Here is a 17354-nt window from a genome sequence, read left to right as displayed (position 1 = left end):
TGTTACCATCTTAGGAAGTTCTTTCCAACAAGATCTTACATCAGCTTCTTAGAGAATTCTTGGGTCTGGCAGCCATCTGTCCCAGGATACTATGGAGGAATGCACCTTTGGGGGTGAAGTCATACTGTTAGAAGGCTGCAACACCTGCTGTGGCTGTAGAGACAGATATGAGAGAGACATATATACAATAATAATGTTTGTGCTATATTGTTCTTTGTACGTCTTGCTGGGATGTATGTTTTGAAACTGTAATGATTTACAGTATTTGTCTATTTTATTGTAGACTCTTCTTCTCATTATCAATATATTGTTTGCAGAGTGCCCTTCAGCATTTTTCACGACTGTTACATGTCACATTGGGTTAGAAGGAGAGGAGGCAGCAAGTCAGCCCTGCATTTGCCAGCTTCCTATCATCAGGAATCTCCCATTCGCCAGGAAGTCTTTCTTTAGATCCTGCCAGTGACCCTTGCTATAGTTCTGCGATGATCTCCCGAAATGAGAGATTGTGCTTCGTTGTTCTTAAGCTGCTTAACAGAATACAGCAGCACTTCTGAAATAAGCAGCAGATCCTAAGAGACTAGTAAATGTGCCACTGTTTCATTGACACTTGGAAAGGGATCGAACAGCAAGCGACTTTAATGGAGCCAATTATCTGTGTAAAGGAACCATGTCTCTTGCTTAGTCCTGCCAAGCATTTCCTCACAGGCATTTCAAGGCTGGCTGCTAATAGGCACATTGACTGGACCAGGAACAGGAAGTGACTGATCTGACTTGCATGCTGAAGCTGGCACTAGATTTGCTCTTTTGTGTGAGGCTGTCTAGTTGTCTTATTCTTAGAAAACTCAGGTCAAAGAGGCTGTTAATCTCATAATCATAGAGAGAGTCAGCCTTGGAAACACATTATTCACAGTTTGAAGAAGAACTAGGAAATTAGGCTTGCATGCTAACTCACTTCTGGCAGGTTCCATGTCCCTTGCTGTGTGACAAATAAAAATTCAACAAGTGGAACTTTCACTCCCTGCGTCTCATACTGAGAAAATAGACTTACAGACACAGGGAGATGATTGCCAGCAGTGCCTAGCCTGAACAGCAAAAATGACAATTATTGTTTGGATGTGACAACCTCAGCTGTCCCAACTCCAAAGCTGGTAGCCCAGCTGGCCTCCAGAAAATTCCAAAAATCCATTAGAATCAAGTGTGTAGCTTTGAATTTCATTGACAATCCAGGGTACAGAGAGTATGAATGGACAATGTGATGCCCTCCCAGTAATGTGTTTGTATTCCAGCCCCTGTCAACCCCAGCTATGATCAATGGTCAGAGATGATAGAGGCTGTAGATCAGCATCATGTGGGGGCACCAGGTTGCATGCTGCTGGTGTAAAAAAGAAGTGGCTACACGCCTTGCGTATGTTCAAAAGGCAAAATGTGGCAGACCATACATCATTCATAATGAGCAGACGAAAGTCAATGAGACTGCTTTGAAGTAAGTGTTTGAGAGGGCAACTGTTGTTGAGTGTTTAGGAACTGAAGCACCATAATCATAAAGGAAATGATAATGTATGGGGTTTTTAACTGATGGAGAAAAAAACAACACTTTTATTAGCTTAAAATAAAAAGAGAGGGGTGGAAGAATCCCCACCCCGACACCCTCTCCAATATATATTTGAAAGACCAGCATTTTTCCTAGCAACTTTAGCAGGGGTAAAATACTAGCATAACATTATTTCATCATGGATAGCAAACATAACACTAATTGGAGGCTTTTGCCACAATGCTTGCCAAGTTCGATCATACTTCCTTTTAAACTCATGCTGGAAACCATTAAACAAGATAAAATACCTCTATAAATGTTAGAAACACCACCTTTTAGACTACCTATAGAAGCTTCGTGGAAACTTTCATAGAAAGTCTCAGGCTTCAGTTGTCCATTGAGAAGAAATTTAACAGAATGTACTGTATCTACAATAGCTGGAGAATTTTTTTTAAGCCTTCAGCCACCACTTGCTTGGCAGATATCAACAGGCAAATTTTCTGCACCTTGTAGATAAATAAACATTGTCACCTGCTGAGGGATGCACATCAAGCAGCTGTTAATGGTGCAACTACCATGGATGGTTAAGAAGTTGGCAGGTTGTTTTGCTTCTGTGTTTATTTCAGATTTCACATTATTGTAAAGTTCTGTGACTTTTGGCTCTGAAAGAAGACTGCAAATAAACTGTCAGCTGCAAAAGGAATATAGGCTAGAAGAGTGCATTATGCTGATGGAGAGGGATTTGCGAGTTTAAGTGCCATTAACTCTAACAGGAGTTAAGGGTAAAATCATCTATATATCAAGCTGAGATTGACCTACACACATGGAGAGACAGCTAAATGCTGAAGACATTAGAAAAATTATTTCCCTCTGGCTACTTTTTGTTTTTAACACGTATTATGTTTAGACTGGTCCCAGTATGTTCACAAATTAAGCAAGGGAAGCATCTGACACAATAAGGGCAACTGTATAGATATGCACAAATTGCATGATGGTAACAGAAATTGTTGCACACTCAAAATTGAATCTGCTGTGTTAACTCTTGTGTGAAGTGATTACCAAGGTAAATGAAAGAAGAAACCAATATAAAGTTATTCTCATGTGGAAACTGAAGTACAATATTTTGCATACAGTAAATAAAAGGTAAAGGTAAAGGACCCCTGGACAGTTAAGTCCAGTCAAAGGCGACTATGGGGTTGCGGTGCTCATCTTGCTTTCAGGCTTAGGGAACCGGCGTTTGTCCACAGACAGGTTTCCAAATCATATGGTCAGCATGACTAAACCACTTCTGGTGCAATGGAACATCGTGACAGAAACCAGAGCACATGGAAATGCCGTTTACCTTCCCACCACAGTGGTACCTATTTATCTGCTTGCACTGGCATGCTTTCGAACTGCTAGGTTGGCAGGAGCTGGGACAGAACAAAGGGAGCTCACCCTGTCACAGGGATTTGAACCGCTGACCTTCTGATCGGCAAGCCCAAGAGGCTCAGTGGTTTAGACCACAGCGCCACCCGCGTTCCCTGCATACAGTAAATATTGACGTATTTACTACCCAGGTTTCTGTCTTTCATTTAGCTCGCTCCCATGTTTTCTTCTGTTATGTTTTAAATCAACTGAAGATGCATTTAAGAAAACTTTTGAGACAAATAACATGTAAATATAATTCCTCCATGCTCCAGATTCTTTGCCATTCTTCACGAATCTGAGTATAGATATATGAAATACTAGCCTTAGGAATGGGTCTGCCATTTGTTCTCTCAATATGGCTGCTATTCCTGAGCATCAGTAAACTGCCTGCAGGTGCTTAATGAAAAGGATGAATATGAAACTATGGTGCCATTATCCTTAACAAAGCCTATAAAACATATCATTGCACTTTCCCTCCAACTGTACTCTGCTCTCCAAGTGTCCCTCCCTATGAAGATGGTCTACCATACACATGAAGCTATGTCTTGTGGAACTCTTGTGGTGGAGCGACATGTTCGCTACCCTTAATTAAATTGAAGGATGCAACATGTCACCCTTGCTGCTGCTATGCACAATAAACTTCTAATAATATGTTGAAAAACCTGCTCCTTCTCTTCTGCTTCAAAGTACATATAATCATTTTGCCTTTCACACAGCTAGAACCATTTATGTACCATGGGATGTGGGTGGTGCTGTGGGTTAAACCAGAGAGCCTAGGGCTTGCCAATCAGAAGGTTGGCGGTTTGAATCCCCATGACGAGGTGAGCTCCTGTTGCTTGGTCCCTGCTCCTGCCAACCTAGCAGTTCGAAAGCACGTCAAAGTGCAAGTAGATAAATAGGTACCGCTATGGCGGGAAGGTAAACGCCGTTTCCGTGCGCTGCTCTGGTTCGCCAGAAGCAGTTTAGTCATGCTGGCCACATGACCCGGAAGCTGTACGCCGGCTCCATCGGCCAGTAAAGCGAGATGAGCGCCACAACCCCAGAGTCGTCTGCCACTGGACCTAATAGTCAGGGGTCCCTTTAACTTTAAAACCATTTACAATGTATCAGCAAGTGCATTCCATAGTTTTAGTCACTTTTGAATTCTATCTGTAAAGTGTTAGATGAGTCAAGAGAAACACAAAGGATACAACAACATCATACTCCAGCGCTGTTGTTCTTTGCCCACTGAACACAGTCAGTAAATATGCATAGGATCAGGCTCCCACATCATATATATATATATATATATATATATATATATATATATATATATGCAGGTTTTGGTGTCTTCGGGTGTCTTCCCGTGTAAGAGTTGGGGTGTCTGGGCGACGTTTCGACGAGGTCTCACTCGTCATCTTCAGGCTGGTGCTTTCGGCTTCTTGTTACTGGAACAAGAAGCCGAAAGCACCAGCCTGAAGATGACGAGTGAGACCTCGTCGAAACGTCGCCCAGACACCCCAACTCTTACACGGGAAGACACCCGAAGACACCAAAACCTGCATTCCTGTACCCGTGAAAATCTACGAAAGCAAATATATATATATATATATATATATATATATATATATATATATATATATATATATATATATATATATGTAGCTTACTGATGGTACGTAGAAAACAGCAAAAAGTCGGCGTGTTTTACCAAGCAGGCCTTTAGCAAATTGTTTGCCACAGTTCACTTCCCTGGTGACTGGTTTACAGTAGCACTGATGATAAACACAGGGATTACATTTTTAAAAATCCATACGCCTGCTGTCACAGTCAGTAATCACACCTTTAGGTACATGGTTCATTATTGAGCCTGTCTGTCAAATAAATTCTTTCACCATCCAAAAAGAGACTTGCTTCTCCAATCGTTAATTCTGTAGACAGCAAAGATTCAAGATAATCTAAAAAGGTATTGATGACTGCGTACCTACTATTTATATGAGTGAGACAAAATTCTTTTTGTTCTGCTCTTACCTTATTTCCCATTCCATCACCTTCTGAGCATTGTATGGTGGCAGCTGTAGAGTTGGTTAAATGGCTGGTGGGCAAAGAAGCAGAAAAGACCCCCCCCCAAAAAAAAAAAACCAACCCTCCCAGCATTGCCAATTGACCAGATCAAAGCTAAACAGTCTGACCAGCAGTTTGAGCTACTCCGAAAAAAATCAATAAGTGAAGCTGCTTTTTCACAGCATATTATCACCTGCCTGCAGATGATGTTGCTTTATAAACAAAGTAGTAGGAGCTGATTAAAGATTTGGCAGCTCTACATAGCAAAGAAGAGTTACAAGAGCAATTTTGGGTGAGGAGCTTCCTTGGGCTTGGTTACACAAGATTAGGGATTAGTTGTCACAGCATTTCTGTTCTGTCTGAGAGCTTCCAACATGCCTGTCTGCACAGTTCATTTGCTCCAAAAGCTCTGGAGCTCACCTGAGCTATGTACGATGAGCAAAGGATGCAGCAGGAATTCTATTCTGGTGAATCCTGATATGAACTGACCTGGTCTGCACCTCTTGGAGTAATCTGTCGATCAGAACATAGCTGTCTATCATATTTGCTCTGCGGCGACACGTTTCTTGTATTCTTTTTTAAAGTGCATTTCAAAATATATATTTTGAGAAATCCTAGCTTTAGAAATGAAATGCTTATCTGGAGAAGAAATGTGTCTTTGAAATACTATGCAAATATGCATGCAGATCACAGATTAATGTGGAAACAGGGTGGAACAGAATTATGAGTGAGCACAGTAAGGAAACAAGCTGATTCATCCATCCCTGAGCTAGCTCAGGGCCTGAACACTACCACAGAGTCTTAAACAAACATCCTTTGAGGGGTTTTACAGCTGTGTCTGAGGTTTAATGTGCAGAGTTTAACTGAAAAATAAATGAAATTTCAGGAAGCCGTGGAAAATGCACTGAAAAACGGAAGTGCTTTTTGGCAATACAGTGGTACCTCGGGTTAAGTACTTAATTCGTTTTGGAGGTCCGTCCTTAACCTGAAACTGTTCTTAACCTGAAGCACCACTTTAGCTAATGGGGCCTCCTGCTGCTGCCGCGCCACTGGAGCACGATTTCTGTTCTCATCCTGAAGCAAAGTTCTTAACCCAAAGTACTATTTCTGGGTTAGCGGAGCCTTTAAGCTGAAGCGTATGTATCCTGAAGTGTATGTAACCTGAGGTAGCACTGTAATGAAACTGAAAACAAAACCAAAGACACTGTTTCAGCTCAGCTCTGCACCTGACTCCTACAATACTGCCCTATTTCGATCTGCTACATTTGCATCAAAGTACAGCAGAGAAGAGGTTGTCAGCTCCCTCCTCTGGTAAGCTAACCTTGTGGCACAGAGCATGCGATTCCTGGGAGGGACCCACTGTAAGAGTCTGCAGTTTGAGGAAACATGGCTGCATTCATCCTTTGCCCTAGTCAAACAACATTTTGTGATTTTTAAAAACATCTCTGTGTCGTAAGCATGTAAAGCATGCAATCCAAATTAACTGCAAACCATTCATTGTATTTTAAATTATAGAATGCAGTTCTACCATGTGAGGTTTAAAAAGATTAGACTCTAAGGCTGCTTGGGGGTGTTGGCACATGCACCCAATGTGCTCATCCAAGTTTGAGCAAATGGTAATGAAATTAGAAGGTCAGGGGATGCTGGAGATTTCATTCAAGCAGCTAAAGGTGCTGCTTTTGTGTTTGTGTTTTAAGCAAAGAAGAAGAAAATATTGAAATGAAGCAAAAGGAGGGTGACAAGGAAAGGAGCTGCGGTGGTTCCTTTAAGGGCTGGAGCAGCAGGAAAAGCAATTGTTTTGTGCAAGCCTATTGTTCCCTTGAAATGTGCCCAGTTCTTTTGATTGCATGACCTTGATGAAATTAGCAGCGCTATTGTGACTCACACTACTGACAGCGCTGCCAGCTTTCGGTCTCTTCATCACACACTTACGACAACTATTCCACGTAAAGGATTTTACTATCAAGAGATTTGGTTTTTAAAAAAAAAAACGTGTTCTCACTTCTAGTCTAAAGGAATAAAAGATGTATGGGAAGAAGAATGTCACTGAGCATGTTTGCTACCCCAGCAGAACAGCAGGGGAGGCCATCTCTAAACTCCCAAATTTGAGGGCACTCTCATAGGCTTTATTAGAGAAAGTGCAAAATTTCCGGAGGGGTTTTGATTCTGCCTTGATGGCTCACTGAGTTGTTCCTAAAGTTAGAAAGGCTGTCAAAATGTATCAGGTGAACATGCACTGTAGACTATTAGTAAATATAATCGGCATAAATGTGGACTTTCCCTTTTTTGAAAAGGGGAAATGGAAAATGGAAATGGAAAAGAAAAAGAAAAAGAAAAAGTAGAAATTAATGTCTAAAAAATAATTATTGGGGTAAAGATCCTTGCACTTCATAATTTTTCCACTATATGCCCCCCCCCAATTTATTCCAGATTCATATATATTTCTACTGGCTAGAGACGAATGCACAAATAATCTACTTGTTTTACCACCAGGAGGGCTATATTATGTCTTTCACTATCCAGCTTTCCCCGCAATGGATTCACCCTCGACGCTCACATCTCCAACTATTGCGTTTGTTCGTGTTCATTCACAGTTGCTATCAGCTATCCCAGTTCTCGTAGTGTATTACACTACAAGCTCCCAATATACATTTGCATCACTCTTGGATATTATATGTTTATCATTTGCACATTGTTTTGTGATATTTTGAGACATATTCATACCCTTTTGAAAAACTTGATATATGAAATAAGAAACAACGGTGAGTTTCATGGCTCAGGAGTGATGTAAGTCCTCTGTCACCTGATGCATTCTTATTACTACACTGCACTGGCCCTAGCAGCCGTTAAAAAAAAAAAACCTTAGGAACGAAGGAGGTAACTCCTTATCCAGGAGGATTTGCCTTTTCTCTTCTTTGCCCCACACCTGAAGCTGCTGAGTTCATTGAAGAATGTCAATGGCATGCCACACAATAGTATATTGTAGTCCCCCAAATATCTCTCCAGAGTTTTGGGAAAGTACTTCACGCACATGTTCTGTTAGGCTTATATAAGGTCAGGCTTATTTCTTGTCCATTAATACTAATTGAGAACAGAAGAAACTGAATTATTATATAATAATCTTCTTACAGGAAAGCAAATTACCTCTGTAAATATAAATCTGCTCTTTGATTGTACAAAATAATACATGTTTGAATCATTTAAGCTTTATTCTCTGTAAATAATTAGTGTTTCAGGACTGTGACCATTTCTTTCCAAATTGATGGATTAATATTTGTAATGCAATTTAGGTTTTAATACAGTATTATGTTCAGTGACTAAACAGTATAAGGTTGAAGCCAGGGATGAGTAATATAAGCAAGGACTCCAGGGAGTTAAGTTCATTTAAAGGATACAGCTAGTAAATTCCATATTATTCAACCAAATGAAAGGTAGGAGCTAAAAACACTAACTACTTTTGGTTTTACTTTAGGATTATCGTGTGAACATCTTTCTCCGTCAGAACTGGAATGACCCCCGTCTTGCTTATAGTGAATATCCAGATGACTCTCTAGATTTGGACCCATCCATGTTGGACTCTATCTGGAAACCTGACTTGTTCTTTGCCAATGAAAAAGGCGCCAATTTTCATGAAGTAACAACAGACAACAAATTGCTACGGATTTTTAAAAATGGAAATGTTCTCTATTCCATCAGGTAAATTGCAAATAAAAGGCTCTGGTGTGATATGGAAGCAATGAGGTTATGATTTAGTTTGGATGCGGTACACATTCCCTTAATGAAAACAGTCACTGCATTCTCTTGCTGTGGATTGTTCACATACATAGATACAAGGACATAGGCTGATTTCTCTAAGTCATCCATATGTAATTCAATTGGTGAAATAACTGGAGGCTGTTTAAAATGCCATGGTTCCATGTAGAGGCCATTTCTTCCAATTGAACACAGAGGTCTCACTGCTGAATTTTCTTCTGAAAGGCAAAAAAACCCCCCACAACCCATTATTTTTAGTTTTATTTACTGGTTCTAGCCTTCTATTAACAAACTAAAGCTTAGATGTGGAAGAAAAGTGTTGTGCTAATAAGAGTTGTGTCTCTTTTTTAGGGACAAGTCTTTTCTCTGGTAAAGTAGTACTGTTGAATGGAAGTCTTAGATAAATGTCTACTCTGAATTCCTTACTTCATTTCAGTAACAGTTCAGTGATTATTCACTTCTAGATGTCTAGAGATTTGTAATATTTAATTTCTCATATATTGTTGACCACAATAGATCAGCAGTTACCAAAATAAGAACAAAAAACATGAAGTAAGAAAAGCCCTGCAGGATCAGGCCAAATCTTAAACAGTCCAGCATCCAGCTTCAGCAGTGACCAACCAGATACCTATAGGAAGGCTGCAGGCAGGACATGAGGGCAATATTTTCTCCTACTGTTGCCTGGTATTGGTGACTGATACTCATAGGCATGTTGCCTCTGATCCAGGAGGTAGCATGTTACTAGTAGCTATTTATAGCTTTGTCTTCATGAAGTTGTATAATCTTTTAAAACCATCTGAGCTGGTGGCTATCTAGTGTTAGTGAAGTCCATAGTGTAAGTATGCAATGTGTGTTAAAAAGAAGAAGTCTTTGCCACCATTTGGGGTGTGTTGATGACTCAGTTAAGCATATGTAGCAGATAATAGTAGTTTTAAGAGAACTATGAAAACATTTAAAGTGAAGTCAAATAAATAAGAGCTGTGCAGAATTGCCTTTTCCCCCTCCATGACCACAATCATGTAGCAGCAGCAGCATAAAATCTATTAAACTGATAAAGTTCATTGGAACTGAAGTAACTATCAAACCTGGGTTTGAAATCTCTGCCGGATGTTTCTCAGGTTCTTGGTTCAAGACCTGACTTGGACCCAAGTTCTGACCATGATCCAGAAAGTTAACCACCCAGTAATAGCTGCCCCTTGGTCAGGGTCAGGTCTCTGACACAAAGTGACTTTTCCCTGCTGCCTTTATGAAATGGGAGACACACACAGAGCCAATTCTGGCACTACTCTTTTCATCCTTTGAGAAATCTATGTGTAGATCGTTGTACAATGTTGTGAAAAGTGTAACATTGTTTAGATTTCACCCCTTCTTAGATAGTTCCTCCCGGGGGGGGGGCAAAAACAACTCTGTGAATGTTGTTTTCCAAAGGTCCCTCATTTTCACTCTTGTTAGGAGATTCTTCCATTAACTCATTCTACCTTTCTGGCACCTGTGGACAGAGGATACCAGTGCAACATTTTCACTGAAATCATAAAGGATCAGCTTTCCTTGTAGGAAACAGAAGGTTTCCTCCAGCAGGCTCAGAGGGCTTTTATTTGAAAGACTTAAATTGCTGTTGGTTGTACTATCACAAACAACTAATACGGACTTGCAGGATTAGGGTCTAGGCTACAATACAATTTGATCAGGGCAGGAATTGTATTTAGAAAATGCTGTGGTGAAAAACTTGTTTACTCAGGGGTAAGCTTCATTTATTTTCATGGGGTTTACTTCCAAGTAAGGTAGAATTGAAAACCTTATCCCCCCCCCACGAATTAAGCATATTGACTTCATATTATTTTCCAAATGCCTAAATCGTTTGTACACCTGCCTGCTTTCCAAGACTCTTGTTCTTTATTGCATAATTGATGTGTGTGTGTGTAGTAATTTTGAATATGAGACAATGTGTGTTGGCCAACATTCACTTTATAATAGTTCTTCTGTATTCTTTCAGATTGACTTTAATACTCTCCTGCCCAATGGACCTCAAAAATTTCCCAATGGATGTCCAAACATGTATCATGCAGCTGGAAAGCTGTAAGTGTGAACATAGTATTCTCATGTTCATAGCACATAGTCCTGTGGCACCTTGAAGGCAACTTAAGTATTGCAGCATAAGCTTTCATAGGCAAAAGCTGCCTTCTTCAAATGCATCGTGTATCATGTTGATGTTATATGGATCAAATATTATAGGCAGTAATGGGTGAAATCCAATGGTATCCCTGCAGAAGTGGAATGGACTTCCCTCTGCACAATCAGACCTTCCTCTACTTCTGCTTGTAGGACCCTCCAAAGCTAATTTGGGGAGCATGAGGGGTTGCAGGGGAAGAGAGAAAGAGGAAGTCTGATTGAATGAGCAGCAGTCTAGTGGCCAAAGTTTGTGAATTATGCCAAAAATCAATCCTAAATAATTATAATGATCCCCTTGTTTCGGGATCAGAATACACGTTTCTCCATGAAGAAAATACTCATCTCCCCAACCTCTTTGAATGATACCCCGAATTTTGGAGAGTGGAAACACAGTCACTGTGTTTTTCTATTTTAAGGCCACAGAGTCCACCACTTGTATTAGTTATCAGCTTGTAGACTAGACTAGGCTTTGTGGGACAAGTATAGGTCACCAATTTCCCCAGTAAAGCCCCTCACCATAGTTTAAATCCTTTTCCTCCATATGATCATAATCACATGGAGGAAGAGAATGGGGCTGTGCCTCCTGCCCCCACTATATCCTTAGCATTTCCACAGATCCCATACCCCTGGTGGCTACGTGTTGCCGGGTAGGATATCTGAAGAAAGAGCCTGCTTGTCTCCCTGTGCTTTAGAACCTCCGGCACATATAGAATAGACACCACTCTTCAGACACTACTCCAACATGTGGCCAATGGAGGGGCAGGCCACAAGGATGTGAAGATGGCAGCAGGACAAGTGAATGCGTCTCCACTGCCTTCCTCCACAGGAATTGGATTGTGTGGAGACAATGCCTGAAGAGGGCTTGTTTCTTATCCAGGATGACTGGGCTGCAGGTGGCACATAGTCAAAGCTCAGGGATAAGTAGGGTTACTAGGTGCCTCTTTTCCCAGGACACTTCTTTTTCAGGGGTTAAATTTCTTCTGAGTGGATTTTTCAAATTTGCCCAAATGTCTCTGTCTATACTTTTTGGAAGAGACATAGACATAACTGGTGGCTGAAAACTTGCTTTCCTCTTCTCTTCTCTTACCTACCCCCCTCAGCAATACATCACAGCTTCTATAGGCTACATATAGCAGGGGTATTTAAAATCAGAGTCGTCAGAGTGCCCCCTTTCTTTGCTCTTCAAAATATGGCAATCCTAGAAGGTAGACTTTGATGCCCATGGGTGATATTTTTTGCTATGTAGGCATCATGCTACAAGCTTATTATCCAAGTCTGTCCTATCATACTGACTGTTAATCATATCCCTATTGGTTCTACCCTGTATCAAGCATGTAGAATTACAAAAATGTAGCTTGCTTGGCAGTTTCTGAAAGGCTGTTTGAACACACCATGGTCTGCTTGTCTGCTCCCATCTCTTCACAATCCCACTCTTCCCCACTGAGGCAAGTGCAGTGACTTTCTGCCCTCTGCTGCACAGACTGTATTTGATAATGATGTCATTTCTGGTGCATTAACACAGAGTTCTCCTAATATATTTATATGTCTTGGGTCAGCTCATGATTGCAATGAAATGAAATAAGTTTGACACTGTTATCAACAAAGCAGTCTAAAGTGCTAATCTTACTGAATTGGGAAAGAACGGGGGACTGCCAACTGCTCACAGGATCAGTCCAAAGTCTCACTGTTTTGGCAGGCTGTTCTAATAATTTCTAAACTGTAGCCAATGATGCACTCATCCTTTAGTAGGTTATGTAGTCTCCTAATTGTCCATGAAGATCACTTATAAATTTTGATATTATAAATTAAAATGAACTAAATTGCCATGTAAAAAGATACATAGCTTTCTCATTGACAGTGTCATGTATGGGACAATGTTATAGCAAAAGCAGAAAATAGTCATGTGGCACTTTAAAATGTAATCCCATTGAACTGAATGGGATCTTCATGGAATGTGCTGTAATATATTTATTGCAGTACAAACTTAATGCATGGAGTGTTAGTTTGATCCCGCATAACATGTCTATCCTCTTCAGTAATTCCTGTACCATTGTTCAAAGGGAAGTGTTAGTCCAGGGAAAGTGGAAGAGGAAACTGTGCTGGAATTCCTTTCACCAATCCTAACTAACTTCCCATTGTTGCAAAATGTAAATGGGGGTGTACGTAAAGATTGCATTACATTATGTCTACCATCTGACCCAGCCAGACAAGCAGAACCTAGTGCAACTAGAAATTGGTTCCAGCAAAATTCTTGCGCCGTAGCCCTGGAAAACAATATAACTGTTAGCACATTGTGGCAAAATAGGGAATGTGGCTCAGTTGCCTGGGTAATGTGTACAAACATATTCATTCTCCCTGGCCAATTCAGAGAGAGAACAGTGGAAAAGTTTTGTCTACCCTTTGTGACACCACCATGAATTTGATCAGCTATGTGATGCAAGGAAACCATGTTCTCCTTGTGATTCCTGATTGTTTGGGATCACACACTGGCAAAGAAAGACACCCTAAAAATAGTGCTGATGCCACCACTCTTTATTCTTTGATAGACAAGAAGTGTGTAAAATCTCAGGCTTATATAGTGTTAGGTCACATCTTTAAAAACAACACATACTGTCGTATAATAGATATTAAAAGCTTCCATCCTTAGATAAGTTCACAAGAATAGCCTCTCTGAACAATTGAGGGGGCCTCCTGAGCCATGAGGGATGGAGCACGACCCCCTCAACTTTCCAAAGATTCATTTTGAGGGGAAAGGATAGAACAAGAACCTTTCTTCCTGTGAACATCCATAAGACCATGGGGTAGAAGAAAAGGAGACTGAAGGTGTTTTCTCTGCCTTATCAAACACCCCCACTGAGCTCTCTCCCAGTAGGATGAAAGTGAAGGTGGAGGCATGTTTTGTGTACTTTTCCTGATTTTCCTGATGCTTCATTTACACCAGCTCCTGGGCTGGCATACATTCCCTTAAACCCTTCTTTCTCAATGTTGTGTCTTCAGATGTTGTTGGACTACAACTCCCATCATCCCTGACCACTGGTCTTGCTAGCTAGGGATGATGGGAACTTTAGTCCAACAACATTGGGAACCCAAGGTTGCGAAAGCTTGTCTTAAACCACTCTGTCACAAGATCCAAACCATGCCAACAGATCCCTTTGTGGGACTGTCCTGACTTTGGGGGCAGGCTTTACATCTTTCCACAGCACTGGGGAGGAGGAATTTAAATCAGACCACCATTCCTATTGTAGCGCTCTCTCTGAACTCAGAGAATGAGATCTAATGTTTTGTATGGCCCCTGAGATGCCCTCCGAGGAACTATAGGATTGCTGAGTTAATGACATCTGAATATCCAAGGCTTTCACCTTAATTTCTGTATTATCTGTGGAGAAAATCCCTTAAGTGTCTCTTCCATGTGCCTATTATATAATGCTAAAATGGTTTACTTTTGATAATGGAACCCGAATACTAGATGTGTTTTGTTGGCATATCTGCCTAGGGTGCTGTCTTGTTGCTCCCATAATGCCAGATTTATTAAAATTGGCATATCTGTTGTTACAGATTAGGTACATGCTGGTGCAATGCAAGTTTTGGCACAGGCTATATAGTGTGTATATATGAAAAGCACAAATTCAACCCAGCTACAACCCTGTAGAATAATTTATACTATCTCAACCTTCACTAGTCTGATATCTTTTTCTTAGTGATTTTAAAACATAGCTGTGAAAAAGTGAATTTCAGGTTGCCTCATGTCTTCAAAAGGACAAAAGGTAGAAAGAAAATATTGTATCAGCAATTGCCTATGCATTTTTCATAGTTAAATGAATTGTAACATAGAACGAGTTAGTGGCCATGGCAGATAATTATAATTAAAATACATATTAAATGAATGAATCTCATTTCTGAAAATCCATTTTGACATAGCAGTTGTTCCTTGTCAGTTCAATGAGTTGCACTCATGAGATTTTACTCCTGGCTAGAATCTACATGCTTCAAATGATAATTTGTTTTACACACAGCTGGTTTTCATCTGAATGTATACAAGGTGTGATAAAATATATGCATCTGTGGTTCTCTCTCTGTAAGCTTCTTCTATGGATTTGTAATAGGGTAATATTGCATGATATTGTTCATTGAGAAACACAGCAGTAAGGTTATATACAGGATAACAGCATTTTAGAGCTAGGGTTGCTTTCTAGATAGTTATTAAAAACTTCAGACACAAAAGAACACAGGAATCCAAACTAAAACAGGAAACATTTACACTATACCTTTTTGCATTGTTGTCATCACTGCCCAGCTGAGCATCAAAAGAAAACCTCATGGAAGACAAACAAATAGATGGAATATTTCAAAACATCTGGTCAATTTTGATGAAATTAATAAGGACTGATTTCATAGATCAGCACATTTAATGGGGATACTCTGAGCTTAATTTGAGCCAGGATGTCAGAAACTTTTCCTCCTACAGTTTACACTGATGATGATGATTATGGTGGTGATGGTGATAATAATAAGAATAAGAATAAGAATGATAAAGAAGAAAATATCTTTTCTTCATTTAGGAAAATCTCAGGCAAAATTTGAAAATTTCCCTTCATAATGGAATCTGGAGATTAAGCAAATGTTATGTTATGACAACATCTTCTGTATGCTTTGTTTTTAATTCCTAGTTGGATACACGATGAACGATCTCATCTTTGAGTGGCAAGAAAAGGGAGCTGTCCAGGTGGCCGATGGACTCACTTTGCCACAGTTTCTGTTGAAAGAAGATAAAGATTTATGTTACTGCACCAAGCATTACAACACAGGTAGAAGAATCACGTAGTTTGTTGACAACTGAAAGTCCTGTTGTTTCTCTTTCCTGTTAGTCATTAGGAGTATTCAGCAATGTACTCAAAACAAGTGATGACAAAGCAGCAATGGCTTGTGGAGAGCGATGGGATGTTGTCTGCTGAACATTATGGCTGCCACCACCAAGTGGCAACCAAGGGGATCGTAATCTCATAGGAAAAACAGCACCAGACTTTTGAAGTGGGGGGGAAAGAATCCAAACTATAGTTTTATGAGCCCATTTTACATGTAGGAGCTTAAGAAAGGCAAGAGGGAAGCAGGAAGACACAAGGGAGCAGAAGTACATGGAGGTTTGGTTTTGGGTGAAAGCCAAAGAAGCTGGGGAAGAGGCATGCAATGAAACACAAATGAAATCAGGTAGATTGTTGGAATCTTCCATTTTTCCTGTCAGAGCTCTTTCTAGACTCAGTTAACCGAAGCCAATAAATTCATGTTTGAACAGAGATTTGAACCTAAGTCTCACACATTCTAGAACATACCATTTAAAAAAAAAATGTTGTAACCTTGAAACCTTAGGGTGAAGGGTGGGTAATTAAGACTAATAATAATAATAATAATAATACCACCACATCTTTTCACCTGGGTCCTAAGTCTCAGTACCCATTATCCATGGACTCTGAAAGAAAAGCATAAAAGGGAAGGAATTGGGCAATATCCAGGGGAGAAAGAAAGTCATGTGAGGGAGAGTACATAGTAAGCTTACAATACTGTGAGGTGATCTGAGGACTTTACATCCATTTTTTAAAAAAAAAACATTTTCTTAAAAGTAAGAGCTAGGGCATGTGGCTACAAAGCCATGTGCTTTCAAACCAGCCCTGGAATGTCCCTGGAAATTGTGCTACCTGATAATGTAGCATTATTTCTAGCATAAAAAAAAGATGGTCCCTCTTTGAGCCCACCAAAAGTTCAGCAAGGTGGAATGTTCAGAACAACCCTAGCCGATATTTTAGCTTCTGGACAGAAATATAGTAGAGCAAGACTGCTGCTGGGTAGATAGCAAAACAGAAATTTAATCACCTTTGTGTCAGCTGGCAGAGCTATGCCTCTGCCTCTGTTGATCAACCTGTGGAACAAACCATATGCCAATCTCTGTAATAAGAGTTCCTTGCTTAAATAAAATGATCAGAGGGGAAAATGGAGAATTATTAACAATGATTTAAGTAAGCAGTTTCCCAAGAAAACAGCATGACTTCTTTCCTCACACATAGCAAACTGTATTTTGCTTGCTTCTCTCTCTCTCTCTCTCTCTCTCTCTCTCTCTCTCTCTCTCTCTTGCATTTATCATGAATTTAGTTTTTGCTCTTTATACTCCCTGTCTTTCAAAATTAATGTTCCAGTTTCCATCAGGCCTTGTACAAAGCTCAAACTGGATTCCTTAATGCAGAAGCAGGTTCTGATGAAGACATTTGTAATATTGTGGGTTAAAACACCTATTTGCATGAGAAGCACTCCAGTTGACTTAGGTCATAGCCTCACCACACAATTCAAGTACTCTTACATCACTTTAACAGTCATGGCTTCCCTCAAAGACTATTGGGAACTGTAGTTTGTTAATGGTGCTGGGAACTGTAGCTCTGTGGGTTGTCTCCTAACAACTCTC

The 17354-nt window shown here is 40.2% G+C and overlaps 1 protein-coding gene across 2 annotated transcripts in view; it reads left to right on the top strand.

The window, feature by feature from the left end:
• GLRA3 (glycine receptor alpha 3) overlaps positions 1-17354 on the top strand; it is a 73804-nt gene that overhangs the window by 33756 nt on the left and 22694 nt on the right. For both annotated transcript variants that reach the window (XM_082237244.1, XM_082237243.1), the window contains exons 4-6: positions 8457-8680; positions 10731-10813; positions 15574-15711. In XM_082237244.1, coding sequence (XP_082093370.1) covers positions 8457-8680; positions 10731-10813; positions 15574-15711 — 445 coding nt within the window. The remainder of the gene's footprint in view (positions 1-8456; positions 8681-10730; positions 10814-15573; positions 15712-17354) is intronic.

The sequence above is a fragment of the Podarcis vaucheri genome (genome assembly GCF_965113315.1).
Source record: "Podarcis vaucheri genome assembly, chromosome: 9".
Taxonomy (NCBI): Eukaryota; Metazoa; Chordata; class Lepidosauria; order Squamata; family Lacertidae; genus Podarcis; species Podarcis vaucheri.
This window is presented reverse-complemented; position numbering and strand designations above follow the sequence as displayed.